Consider the following 17,241-nt stretch of genomic DNA (forward strand, 5'->3'; position numbering starts at 1 on the left):
CAAGCAGCTAAGAATATGACCACAAGAGCCGGCCCCAAAAGGAAACTACCGATGTTCGTACTGACTCTGAATCGCGAGGACGTAGAAAAGGCTAAGCTGATCACCAATCTATGCCACATGAAGGTAGTAGTAGAAGACCTACGAAAAGCGACAGGGCCAACGCAGTGCTTCAACTGCCAGGGCTTCCACCATGCACAGAACGCGTGCCACAAAGACCCCAGATGTGTGAAATGCGGAGAAGATCACCCCTCGAAGCAATGTAAAAGGCCCAGAGAAACAAAGGCAACCTGCGCCAACTGCCACGGAAGCCATCCCGCAAGCTACAGAGGATGCCCTAGATGTCCAACCTGGAGCAGACCACCACAACAGCAGACCAACAGACGACAACAGGCAACCGGAGTCTCCTATGCCAAAGCCAATAACCAACAAGCCACCACAGCGATCCTCCCAGACGAAGACTACCTAGTCAGACTAGGCACTAATATAGTGACCAAGGTAGTCCAAGAAGTCATCCAAGATACCAGACAGACGATCAGGTAAAACCAGCATACAAACAAAAAAACCATAAAAAAGGCGAAAGCCACCAAAAAATCATAAAAACAAAAAAATCATAAAATTCTTGAGTTCCAAGCCATTGGACCGAGCTCAGTGGGGCTTGGTACAATGACTTGGGACCCAAGCAAGCAATTTTAGTTCCGCGGATAAGTAAGTACGAAGATAAAGGCATAGAGCGCATCTCGCTGGCCTAGTTTTTGCATTCGATTAGGGCACCACATTGGAATCTTATTACCCAGGATTCCATTGTGAAGAGCATTTGGCTACGATAGTTGTGCCCCCATCGCGCATCAGCGTGCTATGGGGGGGAAAGGGATGGCCTGGGGTATTGGAGCGAGGTGGGGTGATCCCTGTTTTTAAACTCGGGTTAAAACACCTCGCCCCAATGAATTTGTTACACCCGAATGTACTTTTTTCGAAAGGGTGGACATCTCCCACAGGTCGGGTTGAATCAAATTGCTTGCTTGCTTGCACTCATCGCGGGTCAAATTCCTTGTAGCGGGTTCCATTTCTACCAAACAACAACAAAAATTACGGACTTAACTGAAACTTTAAATAATAAATATTCTGTTTTTACAACAAACAAGACACTTTTTGACTGTTAACAATTTGACATTCCTTTATTAAATTGTTTATTTCTCATATCCTACTTTAGGCGTGTTTATTAAACTGAACAGAGATTTAGGGTATATTGATAAAACACATGGCTAGTTGATAAAGTACCTAACTTTGTATTATTTAACATAACCGAATTAATCAAAAAATAAAATATTAAGTAATCCTGGGGCTATTGGGACCGTGCAAGTTCGGAAAAGCGACACCTGGTTTCTACGCTCTGCACTTTTATTCGCACTTTTAATTATATTGGCTAATCATATAGTCCTGGTTACTGGATAATTGTCCAGGCCATAGTCCAAAAAAAATAATAAGAAGAAAAAATAAGATTTAGGTTATGTTATTAAAACGTAAATTGTATGTAGTAAATAAAATTAGTTATTAAAATGCAGTACTGCAAGCAAAATATAATTAATTAAATTTACCTTTATATAATAATTGCATATCATATCAATATTGTGAAGCAATATATAATTTTTCTTCTTAAATGACAATAGGTATGAAATGTACGTCAATTTGACAATTTCAATTGACAATATGAATTATTTAAGAAAGTTGCAATATTTCTCCGCTATTCGCGCACGATCGTTTCGCGTATCCCTTCCGAGTACTTGCACACCACGAATAGTTGAGTTTTAATTTCAGTATTTTTTAGATGCCAGAATATTCCACAGGCTATTGCGAACTTATATTTTCTCGAGAATGGACAAAATACTGGGAATTCAAACTGGGAATATGGGAAATTCAAACTGGGAATATGGAAAATTCAAACTATATCATATTAAACAAAAGCTTGGAAAGGGAATTTACTTTATCTACAGTTTGTATCATTATCTCCAAAAAATTCAAAAATGTGATGTGTGTTTGTCAGATTGAGATCTGCGATATTGTGTATCTTACTTAGAACTCTTTGATTCGCTTATTGCGGTGAATCACTCCTCATACTTATTGTTTATTGTCAAAGTTTGTTGTATGACTTGGCTTTCGATACAATTTTCTTCCACTCCTTTCGATCTGTGCATAAGTTCCTATAGTTTCGCACTTTCAAGATGTTTATATCTCTCATTACCTCGTTATCCTATCTGTCTCTAGATCTTCTTTTTGGTCTTTTAGTTTCTGGCTTCCATCTGGTGACCTTCTTAATAAGTATCTAGGTTTCTTCTCTCTATGTGTCCCCGCCATCTCAGTCTCTCCGCTTTAATAAACCTGACTGTATCTTCCCCCTTCATAATGTATCGTATTTCATAATTATTGCTTCTTCTCATTTCTCCGTTTTTTATTCTTATCGTGTCCATATTTTTCTGAGAATTTTTCTTTCGAATATTCTTAATCTTTCTTCATCTTTGTCTTTGAGGGAGATTGTCTCAGCGGCTGATTGCAACTCTGTACATTTTCAGTTTGTATTTCGGGACAAGTGTTTGTCCTTCATTAGTCTATGGTAGGGGTCACCAATTAGCGGACCGCGGTCCGCATTCTGGCCGTGGGCTAGTTTTGTGCGGACCGTCAATAAATTCAGAATATACCTAGTGTTTAGCAATTTTGAAAATGTTCGGCCATGAAATTGTGTACATTATACTATGTTTGGCTCAACTTATGTGTGCGAAGCCGCTTTATCAAGAATGAACTTTATTAAAAATCGGTAGAGATCTCACCTAACAGATGAATATCTCAACTCCCTAATGAGACTCAATTGCACTAAACTTACTCCAAAGACAGGTTGTACATAAAAAAATGTCATTTTTCTCTCTGATAATTTAATTTTGTAAATAGTTCCCTTATTGTTATACTTACTAATCATTCATTTTGAAATTAAGTAAACTGTAATATAAAATTGTCATGTGCATTTTTATATTCATTTCCTCTCTACCATATGTTAAGGGCCACCATTGAGTTCACTCCCGTCTTGAGCAGGTAGTTATTTTATTAGTCGAGTTCACTCCCGACACTATTCGAATTCACTCCCGCCCGAGCGATTTTACAATAAAGTATGATTTAAGGTTATTATTTTTCTGAAATTTAAGCATTGTTGCCAAATAGCACTTTTATCGTAAAGCAATTCGAGAAGTTCTTCAAGACACTAAACTTAAGGGATGCCTGTTTCACTTGAGTCAAAGTTGCTATAGAAAAATTCAACAGTTGGAACTGTCCCACGAATATCAGTGCAGAAACAGGTATAATTAAATAATATATAACTTATATATTTGGTTTACCATTTCTCAAAGCAGTGGACGTTGTGGATTGCTTTGCCATAGATCTTGTTGCAATTCAACCAGAAGATGAAAGAGTGGTTAATAGTGACTATTTCGTTGAAACCTATATTAAAGAAACATCAACATTTCCTCCTCACATATGGGCTGAAAATTCTTCGTCTTTACAAAGGACAACAAATGCATGTGAGTCTTTTCACTCTCGCTATAATGCTTCATTATACAGCGCATCCAAATTTTAACCAGTTTATTTATGTTCTTCAAGATATTCAATTAGATACTTATATCAAACTTCAAAGTATAGATACCGTTGTGAAAGTGTATGATAGAAAAGTGATATTGAGAAAAAACTTAAAGAAAATAATTTGAAATAACTACAAAATAACGGCCATACCACGGGGCAGTTATAGCAATTTCATATTTACTCTAATGTATGTATTCAATGAAACTTAGTGACCAAATATTAACAAGAACATAACAATGAAACTTTGTTTTCTTAAATTAATACCAAGTTGCATTTTTAAAAATCATCCCAATTAGATGTAGAAGTGCAAGAACGTCTAATAAGAAATATTCTTTTAAACGAATGATTTGTCAACAGTGTCCACATTTTAAGGTATAATAATTACTTATACATTAATGACGGCTTAAAATCGCCTGGGAGTGAATTCAAACATTACCTTTTACGTAGTCAGGTAATATTCATATTTTGGGAGTGAACTCAACTCGTCCCATGTTAAGTAGGAGTACTTTTCAGATGTGCTTTTAATTAAAATAATTTTCAGATTTAGTAAGTTTGCAACAAACACTTTGCATTGACACTAATGTAGAAAAGATAACATGTTAATTGGCATTTTGTACTATGATTATTTATTTTAAATTCCTCAGTTTCCTTTCTACAAAATTGAAGATGTAACTTTTAAAATATTCTCAGTAACAATTTACAATACTGCTGTTTTCAAAATATACTGATAATAACATCAAAACAATGAATTTATATTTTATTTATTGTACCAGGAAAACTTACAGGAAAGTATACAGTAACCAAAAAACAATCAGATATTATTAGTTTTCCTTTCCATATTAGTCCATGTGTGAGGCCACTTTCGTATGAAAAATGTTTTTGACTCGGATTTCTTTTGTAATAAATAGTGTGTTGTTACTGCCTTCTGGTTCTAATTAATTAAAAAAGACTAAACACGTCTTACTATACACTATATTTTATTCACTGGTATCCAATATCTAAACAATAACATTAATGATTCATAACGCCTCGCCTTACTACATAATAACTTCTAATAATTATTTGTATATCTATATCCATACTGATTGCTCAGCGTGTTTTTATACCTATCTGAACCATAACAAATATAGTTCAAGTTCACTCGTAATAAACATGTGATACAAACTATAAGCTATTGTTTTTATGTATGTTCAATACCCTAAAGGTTAATAACATCATATTTAAATTATGATTTATACAGAGGGTTCATAATATACCACATCTCTGCCGTTTTTAAAAAAGAAAGTCCTAAGAAGAGAAGAAGAATATCTGAGTGTATATCCCTCTTTCCCTTTCACAGAGTGTTTATGATTACCTAATACTATTTTCAAAAATTAAATTTCCTAACTATCCTAACTAACTGTAACATGGTACATTTCAGATCAATCGATTTTTCCCTAAACATGTATATTCTTTTCCTATTTTACACAAAAGTTCATATTTTCCCTATACTAAAACTGGTATTTTATAACCTATTACTAGTTCACGTACTTTCACGTCGTGTCTTTTCGTCCTTTTTTTTTTTCGTTCACTAATTCACTTTATCAAAACAGTGTCCACAGTGAATGAAATTGATCCTAACTTTTAAATAGTCTTTTAGTGCCTATAAGCCGTAACTAATTTAATTGTGATAAAATCTCGACTTTAATACTTCCTAAGCTAAGCTAAATATTACCTAAACTTCTATTAAATGGTATATAAAAAAAGAATTTAACGTTACTTTACTATTTCATCTTATTATTTCAGTCTTATTTTGATTTATTTATATACGCCTTACTAACTTTAAAATATTGTACCTATAATAGAAATGTAATCTCTCTAAAACTTTTAATATGTCTCTAAAAAACTTCTAATAACTCTCTTGTACCTATAATAAATATTTAATCTATCTAAGAACTTCACTTTTTGTGTCCCTTTGCTTACTATCTACTAACACTTATTGTAAGATATTGTCTATCCTTAATTCAAACACTTCCATTTTACGCGAAAATTTAACCTGAATTCATTATCTACATTTAAAAATAAGTTATTTATAATTTACATTACTTTAGAGAAAAAAATTACAACTTTAATTCTTAGACATAATTCAATGATTAGCTACTTATTTGCTTAGTATCTTCTTAATTTTGCTTCTTTTCTTGCAATTTTTATGTGTCTTCTTTCATTTTTCCCACATATTTTACTAAAAATTCTCTTTTTTTTATTCTTCTTCTTGTCTGGTACTACAACTATATATTTCTTCATTTTCCTCCACATAATAACACTTCTACAGTGTACATAATTCATCTTCATATACATATTTCATATAACAATCATTTATCTCATGTATCATTTCATATAACATCATAATCATCACTTCATATACTAGCTCCGATACCTTCGTTTTACCTTAATAAAAGAGGTTTCACTCGGATGTCTTAGTTCTCCGCCAATATTAACCCGAATTTTCGCCCTGATCTGTACGCACCATTTAGGTGGTATAGTTAACTCAAAACACGAAATAGGTATTTTATGCGGTTCAAATTCTTCTAAAAATATCACAACCTCAATCCCTTGCTTTGAGGCCGTTGTTTATTCACGAATAATCATGAATAAAATAGGTACCCTTCAAAACACAGAGTGGGTCTCTAATAAGCGTTCAAGCTTCTATAAATCACTTAGTACCTTCCTAATTTGACAAGAGCCGTGGGTTTCTTATTGTTTTAAGTTGCCTCATAATATTTAGCTTATAATATTGTTAGTTCTTCTTCTTATCTATATAGTTCTTCTCCAAATTCCTTATCTCGACTCTTCAGGTCGGTTCGTTAAAAATATATCTCTTGCTTATAGCAATGTTTGTCTTAAAGCTCTTATATCAACGTATGTCATCACTACTCATTATTCATTAAAAAAATATCATTTATCACTCAAAAAATATTAATTCAGGTTCATATCATACAAAATTTAACACAAAATCGATAAAAATGTATCTAAAAGATCAATAACAAAAACAACTGCTAATAAAATTCAATAAAAATGCAAAAGTTAGATAAAAATATTCAAAATCAGTTCATATCTCAAAATTCGATAGAAATTTTTGAAAAAAAAATTCGAGATTCCATAAAATGTTCAAAAATAACCGGACTAAAAATCGAAATCGGATAGAGATTTTTCAAATAAATTCAATAAAAATTCAAAATTCAATAAAAATTCAATAATAACATATATAATAAACTTTGATAAAAATATTCAATTCAAAAAATCACTTCATGTTTCAAAATTCATAGATATTCTTTAAAAAAAAATCGATACTTCATGAATTATTCAAAAATCAGCAAAGATAAATATTCAATGTTCAATAACAATATAAAAACGAGGGAAGCATTTTTAATAAAGATAGACATTCTTACTTACATTTTATCACTTTGTCTTTGTTCCCTGGGTTCTCTGCATCTTCGTCCTGGTCCATCTTCGCCGTCTCCGTTTCCAATTTTTGTCGCCCATTTTCAGAAGATTCTCCCAATTAATTTACAGGAGCGCCATGTAATAAATAGTGTGTTGTTACTGCCTTCTGGTTCTAATTAATTAAAAAAGACTAAACACGTCTTACTATACACTATATTTTATTCACTGGTATCCAATATCTAAACAATAACATTAATGATTCATAACGCCTCGCCTTACTACATAATAACTTCTAATAATTATTTGTATATCTATATCCATACTGATTGCTCAGCGTGTTTTTATACCTATCTGAACCATAACAAATATAGTTCAAGTTCACTCGTAATAAACATGTGATACAAACTATAAGCTATTGTTTTTATGTATGTTCAATACCCTAAAGGTTAATAACATCATATTTAAATTATGATTTATACAGAGGGTTCATAATATACCACACTTTTCGGATTCCTGTTCAAAAATTCAAAATTACTTTTTTGTCTCGAAAAATGTATTTTTAGGTTTCTTGGGTAATTGTAAACAAAAAAGGTCTCTTGTCATATTTCCGAAAAGTTGATAGTTTTCGAGTTAAAAGCGATTTAAAATCTGAAAAATGCACATTTGCGATGCTTGAAAACTCTTTAGTTTTAATAAAGTGACCGATATTTTTTGTTAGATGACCCAAACATGTTAAAAAACATATTTTCAAGGGCAAGAAAGGTGTTGTTTTGAATTTAAAAAAAAAATATTAAACAATTTCTGCCCAAAAATTTCGCCCGGTACCCTTCTGATTTGTTTATAGGGGATATTTTTTAACAAGAATCCTCAAAGAAATTGAATCAGAACAGCCAGACACAGGCAGCATAAATCCGGACCCCGGAAGTGTCATAGGTTTTCGAAACGGACACCCATGGAAACTAATTGGCGACCCCTGGTCGATGGTATATTCAGTACCTATGTTTTGTTGCCTGCTAGTATTGGCTGCGTAACTTCTTCACTTGTCCTGTGTTTGCGTCATTCACAACTACTCCCATATATTTAAATTGTTGAGCTCTTTTAAAAGTTTAGTTTTTTATCTTGATTTCTCTCGTCTTGTTATCTTCTCTTGTAGAGCAGATTAGATATTTTGTTTTTCTTCGTCAATTTCTAGATTTATTTTCACTCATTTGCTTCACGTGCTTCATTGGCCAGGATTATTTATGCCTGTTTTATTCCTTTCACTATACCTTCCCATAAGAACTATGTCATCTGCATATGCTATTATTTGTGTCCAGGAGTAGGGCTGCAGTTCCTTTAATTCCACTGGCCTTGATTGTTCTTTACACTACTTTGTTGAATATTGTGGTTTACAGAGAATCGTTTTGACGCACTCCTGATTTTATTACAAGTTGTGTTTGTGCTACCTTCTTCTGATGTTATTTTAGATAGAGACCCATCTGTAGTCATTTTTGTTAATCTTATTAGCTTTAATATAGACAACGTTTAATATAATTTAATACAGCCAAAGGCTTTTATAAAGTCTATGAAGAGGGTGTTGAGTTTTATCTTGTGTTCTCGTCGCATTTCTCGATTGTTTGTGTAATAATGTGGATAGCGTCTGTAGTGGATCTGCATTCCCTGAATCCGGTAGTCCACAATTTGTTTCTCCTTGAATTGAGTGGATTTTTGTTTGATGTGGGCGTTAGAATTTTGTATGTTGTACTAAGTGTAGAGACATTCCTCTATATTTGTTACATTATGTTACCTCTCCTTTCTTAAATATCGATATAATTATGCCTCCTTTCCAATCCTCGGATATTTCGTCTGCTTCCCATGTTCTAACTATTAGGGTGTAGATGTTTGATCATATTCACATATTTATTCATTTTTTCTATATATTTCAGCCGAAAAGCAGAAACAGATTAAAGAAGCCTCAGAGTTCCTTCAAAACGAAATGGGCCAAAACGTCAACCGTGCTAGCAGAGACAAGATTCCTATTAACTTAAGCAAAGAAGAAATTCAACTTTATATCAAGAGATTCCAATACATCGATAAAGATAGAAAGGGATACGTATCTATTAATGACATCAGAAGAAGTCTTAAGGTTAGTACAAGAGACTTTATATTACTTTATTATTGGAAAATTTTTCCTCTGTTGTTTTGTCTGCTTTTTTGTAATGATACACAGATTCATTTCAATAAATTCATGGGTGCTTCACCGAAGGTAAAAGTAGCAGTTTAAAAGACTCGTTTTACATCATTTAGTTTCATACTCCATATACATATGAAGAGTCATGGGAAAGAACGATCACATTCCATTTTTGGTTAGAATTTACATCTTTGTAGATATTGACGCCATATTTAGGCTTTTTTTCGAACGAATCCAAGCATGGTTTCGTTTTCATAATATAGATCACAGTACAGAAGATAATAAAGGGAAAGAATAGAAGCTGAAAGAGAAAATTGAAACCTGTTCCATTAAAGAAGCTGTATACATAATGAGCCTATTTATATTAAGGCTGCTAAGTTTCATGATTTATTGCACCTAATTCAACTCCTGACAAACATTCATTTTACTAGGACTAGTATTCCATGCCAGTACGAACGCGGATAGTGATGTTGAATTGCTGGACAATCCACTAATATACCTAGCTAAGCTTCAGGTGGTAATATTTCTGAGGTGGATTAAAGGGGGAATAAAGGCAACCGCATTGCTACCAACTAGCTAGGAAGAGACCTTTAGATATTTTTGGTTGATCAAGTACAATTATCGCGGATATTCCAATTGTCACTCCTACATGCAAACCATAAGAATATGAGAAGTGCCAGGATGTAGACTTGTCATAATAACACTAAGAAACCTTGACAAGTCAGCATCAAAGAAGTACTTCCAGGAAAAACCTACGCTTGTCAGTTAAGCTGTCAACTAAGTCTAAGTCATTGTCAACTAAGCAAATACATTTACACACTGGGTCTAGTAGACACCCCTATGCAAGGAAGTGAACGAGATTGCATTCGTCCTATGCATGACAAAATTATCGAGCATGTCCTATGTGAATATCCGGAGTTATCGTCAATGGAGAGTACGGCAAGCTTGTCCCCTGGTGACTTGCCTACCTTCCTGGAAATGGCAGAATGGACAATAAGCTTAATACAGCTCCATAAGACGATGCACAATGGGTCAATTTTGGTCTAAGCGCTGCATGACTTGACTCATCCTCCCTAGTCTAGATCAACTAATAGAGATACAGATACTAGAGATATAGATCAACTAATCGACATTTAACGCGAAAAATAGATCAGTCAGCTTCTTTAATTAAAATTTTTAACATTTCAAGCATTTATAGAATTAGTAAAATGTTTTTCTGTGTGCCAAATATCTCAACAAAATATTCAAAATTAAAGCTGCAATCTTGGAACGCGTTTTCCGCTCGCTGATCTTACCTCTTAATAAACTGATAATTAAAAGTATTTTATTTTCCTCATAGGGGAGTGCATATAGATTTTCACTTCGGAAAAAATCAAACAAGATAGAACTTATTGTAATATCATTAAGAAATGTTTAATAAACAACATATCAAAAAGTTCTACTCGAGAAGTGGGTGCTTCATTTTTTATTAAACAAATGAACTACGAAATTAGATGTTTTTTTAAATAACTCCGAAAATATAGATTTTAGAAAAAAAACTGACTTGACCATTGAAAAATTCAGAAAATTTTACAAAAAAACCTTATTTAAAGAGTTTTCTAAAATTAAATCTGTATCTTCTATAATTTTTTATTTATAACGCTAAAGTCACCCTTCTCACAAACATTGGCGCACTGTAAACTAACGTACGGCGAAGTGCACGGTTGAGTTATTTTATTGTAATTCTTTAACTAATTGATCAAATAAAATTTTACAAATTGAGCATGAAAGAAGAATAATTAAGCTATCTTATGGTTATAATAAAAAGAAAAAAAATGTATGGGCATAAGTACGGTGTGGGCGGAAAGTGAGCCTTACATGAATTTTGTTTAAAAATGATTTAAAAATGTGTAACTAATACAATTTTTCTTATAGAACTCTCAATTTTGCACAACTTGCCTTTCAAGCATCTTACTAAATGATGTTACTTTAAAAAAAAATCTCAAAGATTTAATTCAAATGATATGACGCCTCAAAAATTGTAATTTTTGAAATCTTCGTAGTTTTATAGAATTACCACCACTTTAAGACGGTATTACTCAAGTTTGAACAGATCTATTAAAGTTTTATAAGTTCTTTTTTAAAGCTTAGGATGTAGTCTTTAAAATGCACTGAATTATTTTACTTTAAAAATGAAATAAACTATTTCTTTTAAAGAAAATTAAGAAAGATAACAAAAATGTAATACAAAAACCGAAAATTACCAGCTAAAAAAATGTTTATACAAAGTGATCAAAACTTTTTTCTGAAAAACTTACCTAAAATATATTTAATAATAAGCTTCAACAATAATAAATGTTCAGCAGAATTTTTTTTTAGCTCACAGTATGTCTGCGTAACTTGGAATCTATTGATAACTTTTTTATTATCAGTTTTACGAAAAAAAGTTATTCTTTATAAAATACCCTGCATCGTATATAATGTAAGATGCGATCATCAAATATCAAATTTAATTAATGTTATACGAGGTATGTCAAAAAATATGAATTTCACTCAAGAGTAAAGTACCTTTACATTTCAGAATATCGAAAATTGTTATCAAGAAAAGTTGTTTGGAATTAAAAAATTTGTTTTAGTTTTCAATTACATCCTTCTAATTAAAATATTGTGAATAATAAAGGCACTTAACCCTTAAGAAAAATTCATATTTTTTACATACCTCGTATAAAATTAAAAAAGTTTGATATCTGATGATTGTATCTTGGATTTTAGACCAGGTAGAGCATTTTATGAAGAATAACATTTTTTTTGTTAAAAGTGATAATAAAATAGTTATCATAATTGTAATAAAATAATGATTAGTATCCGTAATTTGAGAAAAAATTGAAATCTTTTTTCGATTAGAATGATGTAATTGTATATTTAGACATACATTCTAATTTCAAACAACTTTTTATTATAGCATTGTTTGTTATTCTGGAATATAAAGTATAAATGTTGTTCTGAAGCTATTTCCTTGTGGCATTTTTATGATTAAATATTTATATGGGAAATAAGCCACAATTAGAATGAAAAAAATAATTTTATTAACGTTTCGACGCCCAAATCGGGTGACGTTGTCAAAATACAAAATATTACTGAAATAAACAAAAGTGTTGTTGCTAAGCAAAAAAATTCTTCTAATAATTTATTTAATCTGACTTATTTATATTGGCAATTCAGACATATATTATACATTTTAAAGTAGAAGACTTTAAAATGTATATAAGAAATATATATATATATATAATATATATATATATATATATATATATATATATATATATATATATATATATATATATATATATATATATATATATAAAATATAAGAAACGTTAATAAAATTTTAAAGTCTTCTACTTTAAAATGTATAATATATGTCTAAATTGCCAATATAAATGAGTCAGATTAAATAAATTATTAGAAGAATTTTTTTGCTTAGCAACAACACTTTTGTTTATTTCAGTAATATTTTGTATTTTGACAACGGCACCCGATTTGGGCGTCGAAACGTTAATAAAATTATTTTTTTCATTTTAATTGTGGCTTATTTCCCATATAAATAATTAATCATAAAGTATAAAGGTACTTTACTCTTTAACGAAATTCATATTTTTGATATAACTCGTATAAAATTGATAAAATTGGATATCTAATGGTTGAGTTTTAGATTTTTGACTATCCAGAGAATTTTATTAAGAATAACTTTTTTTCGTAAAATTTATAATAAAAAAGTTTTCCATGTGGTTCCTAGCTACGCAGACATACTGTATAAGAGCTTCTGTATAAGAATTTTTAAATTGCAATGCCATATTCGGATTCAGCATAATCAAAAACAAAATAAAAATAGAAACATATATGATCAAAGTAAAATAATGAATTTATCGATATTTTTAAAATTATTTATACAAAACCATTGTTATTGTTTAAACAATTAATAAACAATTAGCGGCCAAATCTGCGAGTAGAACTTTTTACTTTAACATGTATATAAACTAACAAAAAAAGTTTTAGAGAAATTTAAGCTTGTTTGAATTTTTCCGAAACAACGCATGTTTTCGTTCTAATTGCACTCCCCTGTCAACGAAAATACACGAATTGAAATTGGATCGGTACAAAATGAACAAAACTTGACTTTGGTTGTTCTTACCCATCACCCTTCATATATACTGTAATAATTTAAGTTTTAATAAACAATACTCTACGTTAGTTCTGACGTCACAGCATCATTTTTTTTGAGGTTATGTCTGTATCTTGATTTTAAATTAGCTAAATTAATGTAGGTATACATTTTAATATAATATGTCGTAGGTAATTGTATTTTGGATTTAGGTATTATTACAATATATCGAATATATCCAGAAATCAATACCTACAGTCGGAAAAATGAAAGATTACCCATAAACAATCACATCAATCACTTATTTTGTATTTACTGTCTTTTTCTATAAATAACAAACGTTTGTTATAGAAACAGACAGCAAATGTAAAATGAGTGACTGATGTGATCGTTCATGGGTAATCTTTCATTTTTCCGACTGTACATAATTTGTAAGTAAAATATTTAAGTAAATCCTTAATGCCTGGTTGCACCAACAGATCTCTATGATAGCTTAAGACGTGCTTTACGCTTAGCTTACGAAACATACGCGATACACCATTGAGTCTTAGATCAATTTTCAGCTCGTCACAATGGATTGCCACGTGGATTAGATCGATAAGAATCGAAAAGTATGGTGCAAAGTAAGTTAGACTTAAAGCGACCCTATCTATAAGCTGGGGCTTAATATTTGTTGGTGCAACCAGGCATAAGAAAATCAAGAAATTACTTATCTTATCATGCATTGATAGAAACATTGGAAATTATCATCTTAGGCGAGGCAATGAAGCAATAGACCTATAAAATTTTTGAGTTGGATGCTTCTCAATAAAACTTATTTCATTCGATTCGTAAGAGCCTTAGGAAACGTTGTGAACAAAATTAATGATGACGAAATGAAAACTGCATTATTGAACAAGGAAAATACATTTCGAAGTGATGAAAAATGATAGATACATTTGTAATTCGGACATAATAGGGAACTTGCATAAAATTTTAAATTCGAAAAAATGTTATAAATCACAACGGAACATAATTTAAAACATGTATCGAAGATAAAAACGTTGTTTGTGAAGATAAACGTGTGAAGATAAACACGTCGTGACGTCATATTATGATTATATGTTTACATCCTGCACCAACAAAGTAAACAAAATTGTAAATAATTTTAAATTAGACATTATAAACGTCAGTAGAAAATGCGTTTGATCGTTTGAAATATTTTAAATCCATAGAAAACTTGTACCTTTAGAAAATGGCACTAAACAACACTTATGGTGTTTTCTTTTATTTTCCGTAGTAAACCTTCTTTCCTTTCCTTCAAAAACTGTATCAAACTCCAATCTCAACAAACTGGTATATATTATTACAATTACATACGATAAATGTCATTAGAATATAAATATTTTCCCTTATTCTGCGACAATAATCTGGCCAAATACCCAACTAGGTGGAGGCCAATAAACTAAAGAAGAAGAAAATAATACACCTAAATATAACCGTAAAGTTAAACTATGTCATAGATTTATAATACTCTAGATTGCGCCCTGCGATCTTAAAATGGGTGACGGTTGCGACAGAGATAAATGAGCCTATTTGGTCGGTAGTCTCTTTTTAATTTAAGGGGAATATCGACGACGTGACTATCCCACTTTATCGAGTATTATGTATTGACAGTTCGAGCGGGTGGTGACGAGAAATGGTCTTTGGTCTTCGGACGTGGATAATCATGGTTCGAATCCCATACCAACTTTACCTTTTTTATTTTTAATTTAATCAATATTGCGTTTATTAGATATTTTTACATCTGAAAAATGGACCTAAGTAAATCTAGCAGATAATAAATGTATGTATAGTAAGTTAATATTGGAATACATAATTATTTGTAAAATAAGTCATTCGTTATTAATATAAATTCGGCCTTATTCGAATGACTCCTTTAAGATAAACGTTGTGTGCAAAAACGACACCAGTCCAGTAAAAACATTAGGAACAAAACTACAATATAACTCTGAATTTTGATGTCATCCATTTCATCCATCTTTCGACTATATAGGTAGTTTTCTTTGCTCTTCTGTAAAATTAGGAATATGTGACTCGTGTCTCGTGTTGTTTTTGAAATGACCGATTCAATTAATAAATCGATGATGGTACATTATGTTGATATTAATTATTGGTAATTTGTACGAATATTTTTAACAATTACTTTTGTACCATACTATTGTACAATACCATTGTACCAATAACTTATTAAAAAAATAACATTGGCTTTTATATTTTTAAAAATCTATAGGTACCTACACAGTTTTTCTTATTTGTTATATATTTCTTTGCTTAGATTTATTTTAGAGATATAATAATATCTAATAAACGCAATATTGATTAAATAAAAAATAAAAAAGTAAAGATTGGTATGGGATTCGAACCAGGATTATCCACGTCCGAAGACAAACGACCAGTTCTCGTCGCCATCCGCTCGAACTGTCAAATTATCTAAAATACTCGTTGATAGAGTAGGATAGTGACGTCGTCGATACTCCCCTTGAATTAGAAAGAGACTACCGACCAAATAGGCTCATTTATCTCTGTCGCAACCGTCACCCATTTTAAGATCGTAAGGCGCAATCTAGAGTATAATATATCTATGAACTATGTGACATCACGGGTTGTTTAAACTATTTTAAAATAAAGACGACTTTAAACTTGTACTTTTAAGTTATTATGAGTTTTTAAAGCGTGAAATTTTGGAAATCTCATTTTTAAACAAGACTGAACAATATTATGTAATAAAAAAAATGTGCAAGTTCCATATTGGCAGAAATGAGTTCAATATTGCTACTTGGGGGTTTTTGTACTCGTTGAATACGAATATCATGACGGCAGTGCTCTCCGAGGTGCAAATCAGAGCAAACTCGTTACTCGATTGTTTTTGGGGTCGCTGATCCCGAATATCATAAAGGTGATTGTCTCCGGGACACCAGGCGCCCAGGATGATCTCCGCCTCCTGGAGTTCTATGGAAATTCGATACAAAATCAGTTCAAACTCGTTACTAGGGGCTTTTTGGGGTCGCTGATCCCGAATATCATGCAGGTGATTGTCTCCGGGACACCAGGCGCCCAAAATGATCTTCGCCTCCTGGAGTTCTGTGGAAATTCGATACAAAATCAGTTCAAACTCGTTACTAGGGGCTTTTTGGGGTCGCTGAACACAAATATTAAGCTGTTGGGTTACACAATAAATAAATATTTAATCGATATTTTTCATTACAAAATTTGATTGATTTATATTAAAAAATTAATACTTCGAACTAAATTAATACTTTGAAGCAGGGAGTCCCTCTTAGAGAATTAACACATCGGAAAAAAACGGGAAAAATTGGGAAAAAACAGGTTTTTTTCCCAATTTTTCCAGACCATTGGAAAAATTGAAAAAAATGGGAAAATTTGAAAATATTTTTTAATTGAGACTTAAGTGTACTTAAACTAAGAGACTTTAATTGTAAGTATCAAAACCGAAACTTCAAAGGTAGAAAGCACATTATTCAACCAAATTGCTCAGTGGTATATTTTTATCTGAGTCTGAATCTGAATCTTCAGACTAAGCATCTGATTCAGACTCGATCTCCGCTTCACCATCCTGAACGGGTAACACAAAGAACATGATTTTTGTCAGTCTCTTAAAAGTAGATCTGGTCTAGTATCGTAAATAAATATCTGCTTTTCGATTATAACCAAATTTAAATGAATAGCAACAACTTATAAATTGTATCCTGTAATAACATAATTTTTTTGCTTGTATATATGAGGCCGTGTAAAGACCAGTTTCTTTCTGAAGAGGCGGAATATGGAGACCTATTTAAAATTCTGAAGGCAATTGGCATATTATGGCAAACCTACAGTATATGGC

General features: G+C 31.6%; 1 protein-coding gene across 3 annotated transcripts in view; it reads left to right on the plus strand.

Annotated features, from left to right (window-relative positions):
* Nucleotides 1–17,241, plus strand: part of LOC126891716 (glycerol-3-phosphate dehydrogenase, mitochondrial) — a 228,551-nt gene that overhangs the window by 152,182 nt on the left and 59,128 nt on the right. For all 3 annotated transcript variants that reach the window (XM_050660983.1, XM_050660981.1, XM_050660982.1), the window contains exon 11: nt 8,970–9,169. In XM_050660983.1, coding sequence (XP_050516940.1) covers nt 8,970–9,169 — 200 coding nt within the window. The remainder of the gene's footprint in view (nt 1–8,969; nt 9,170–17,241) is intronic.

Source organism: Diabrotica virgifera, chromosome 9 (genome assembly GCF_917563875.1).
Source record: "Diabrotica virgifera virgifera chromosome 9, PGI_DIABVI_V3a".
NCBI classification, from domain to species: domain Eukaryota; kingdom Metazoa; phylum Arthropoda; class Insecta; order Coleoptera; family Chrysomelidae; genus Diabrotica; species Diabrotica virgifera.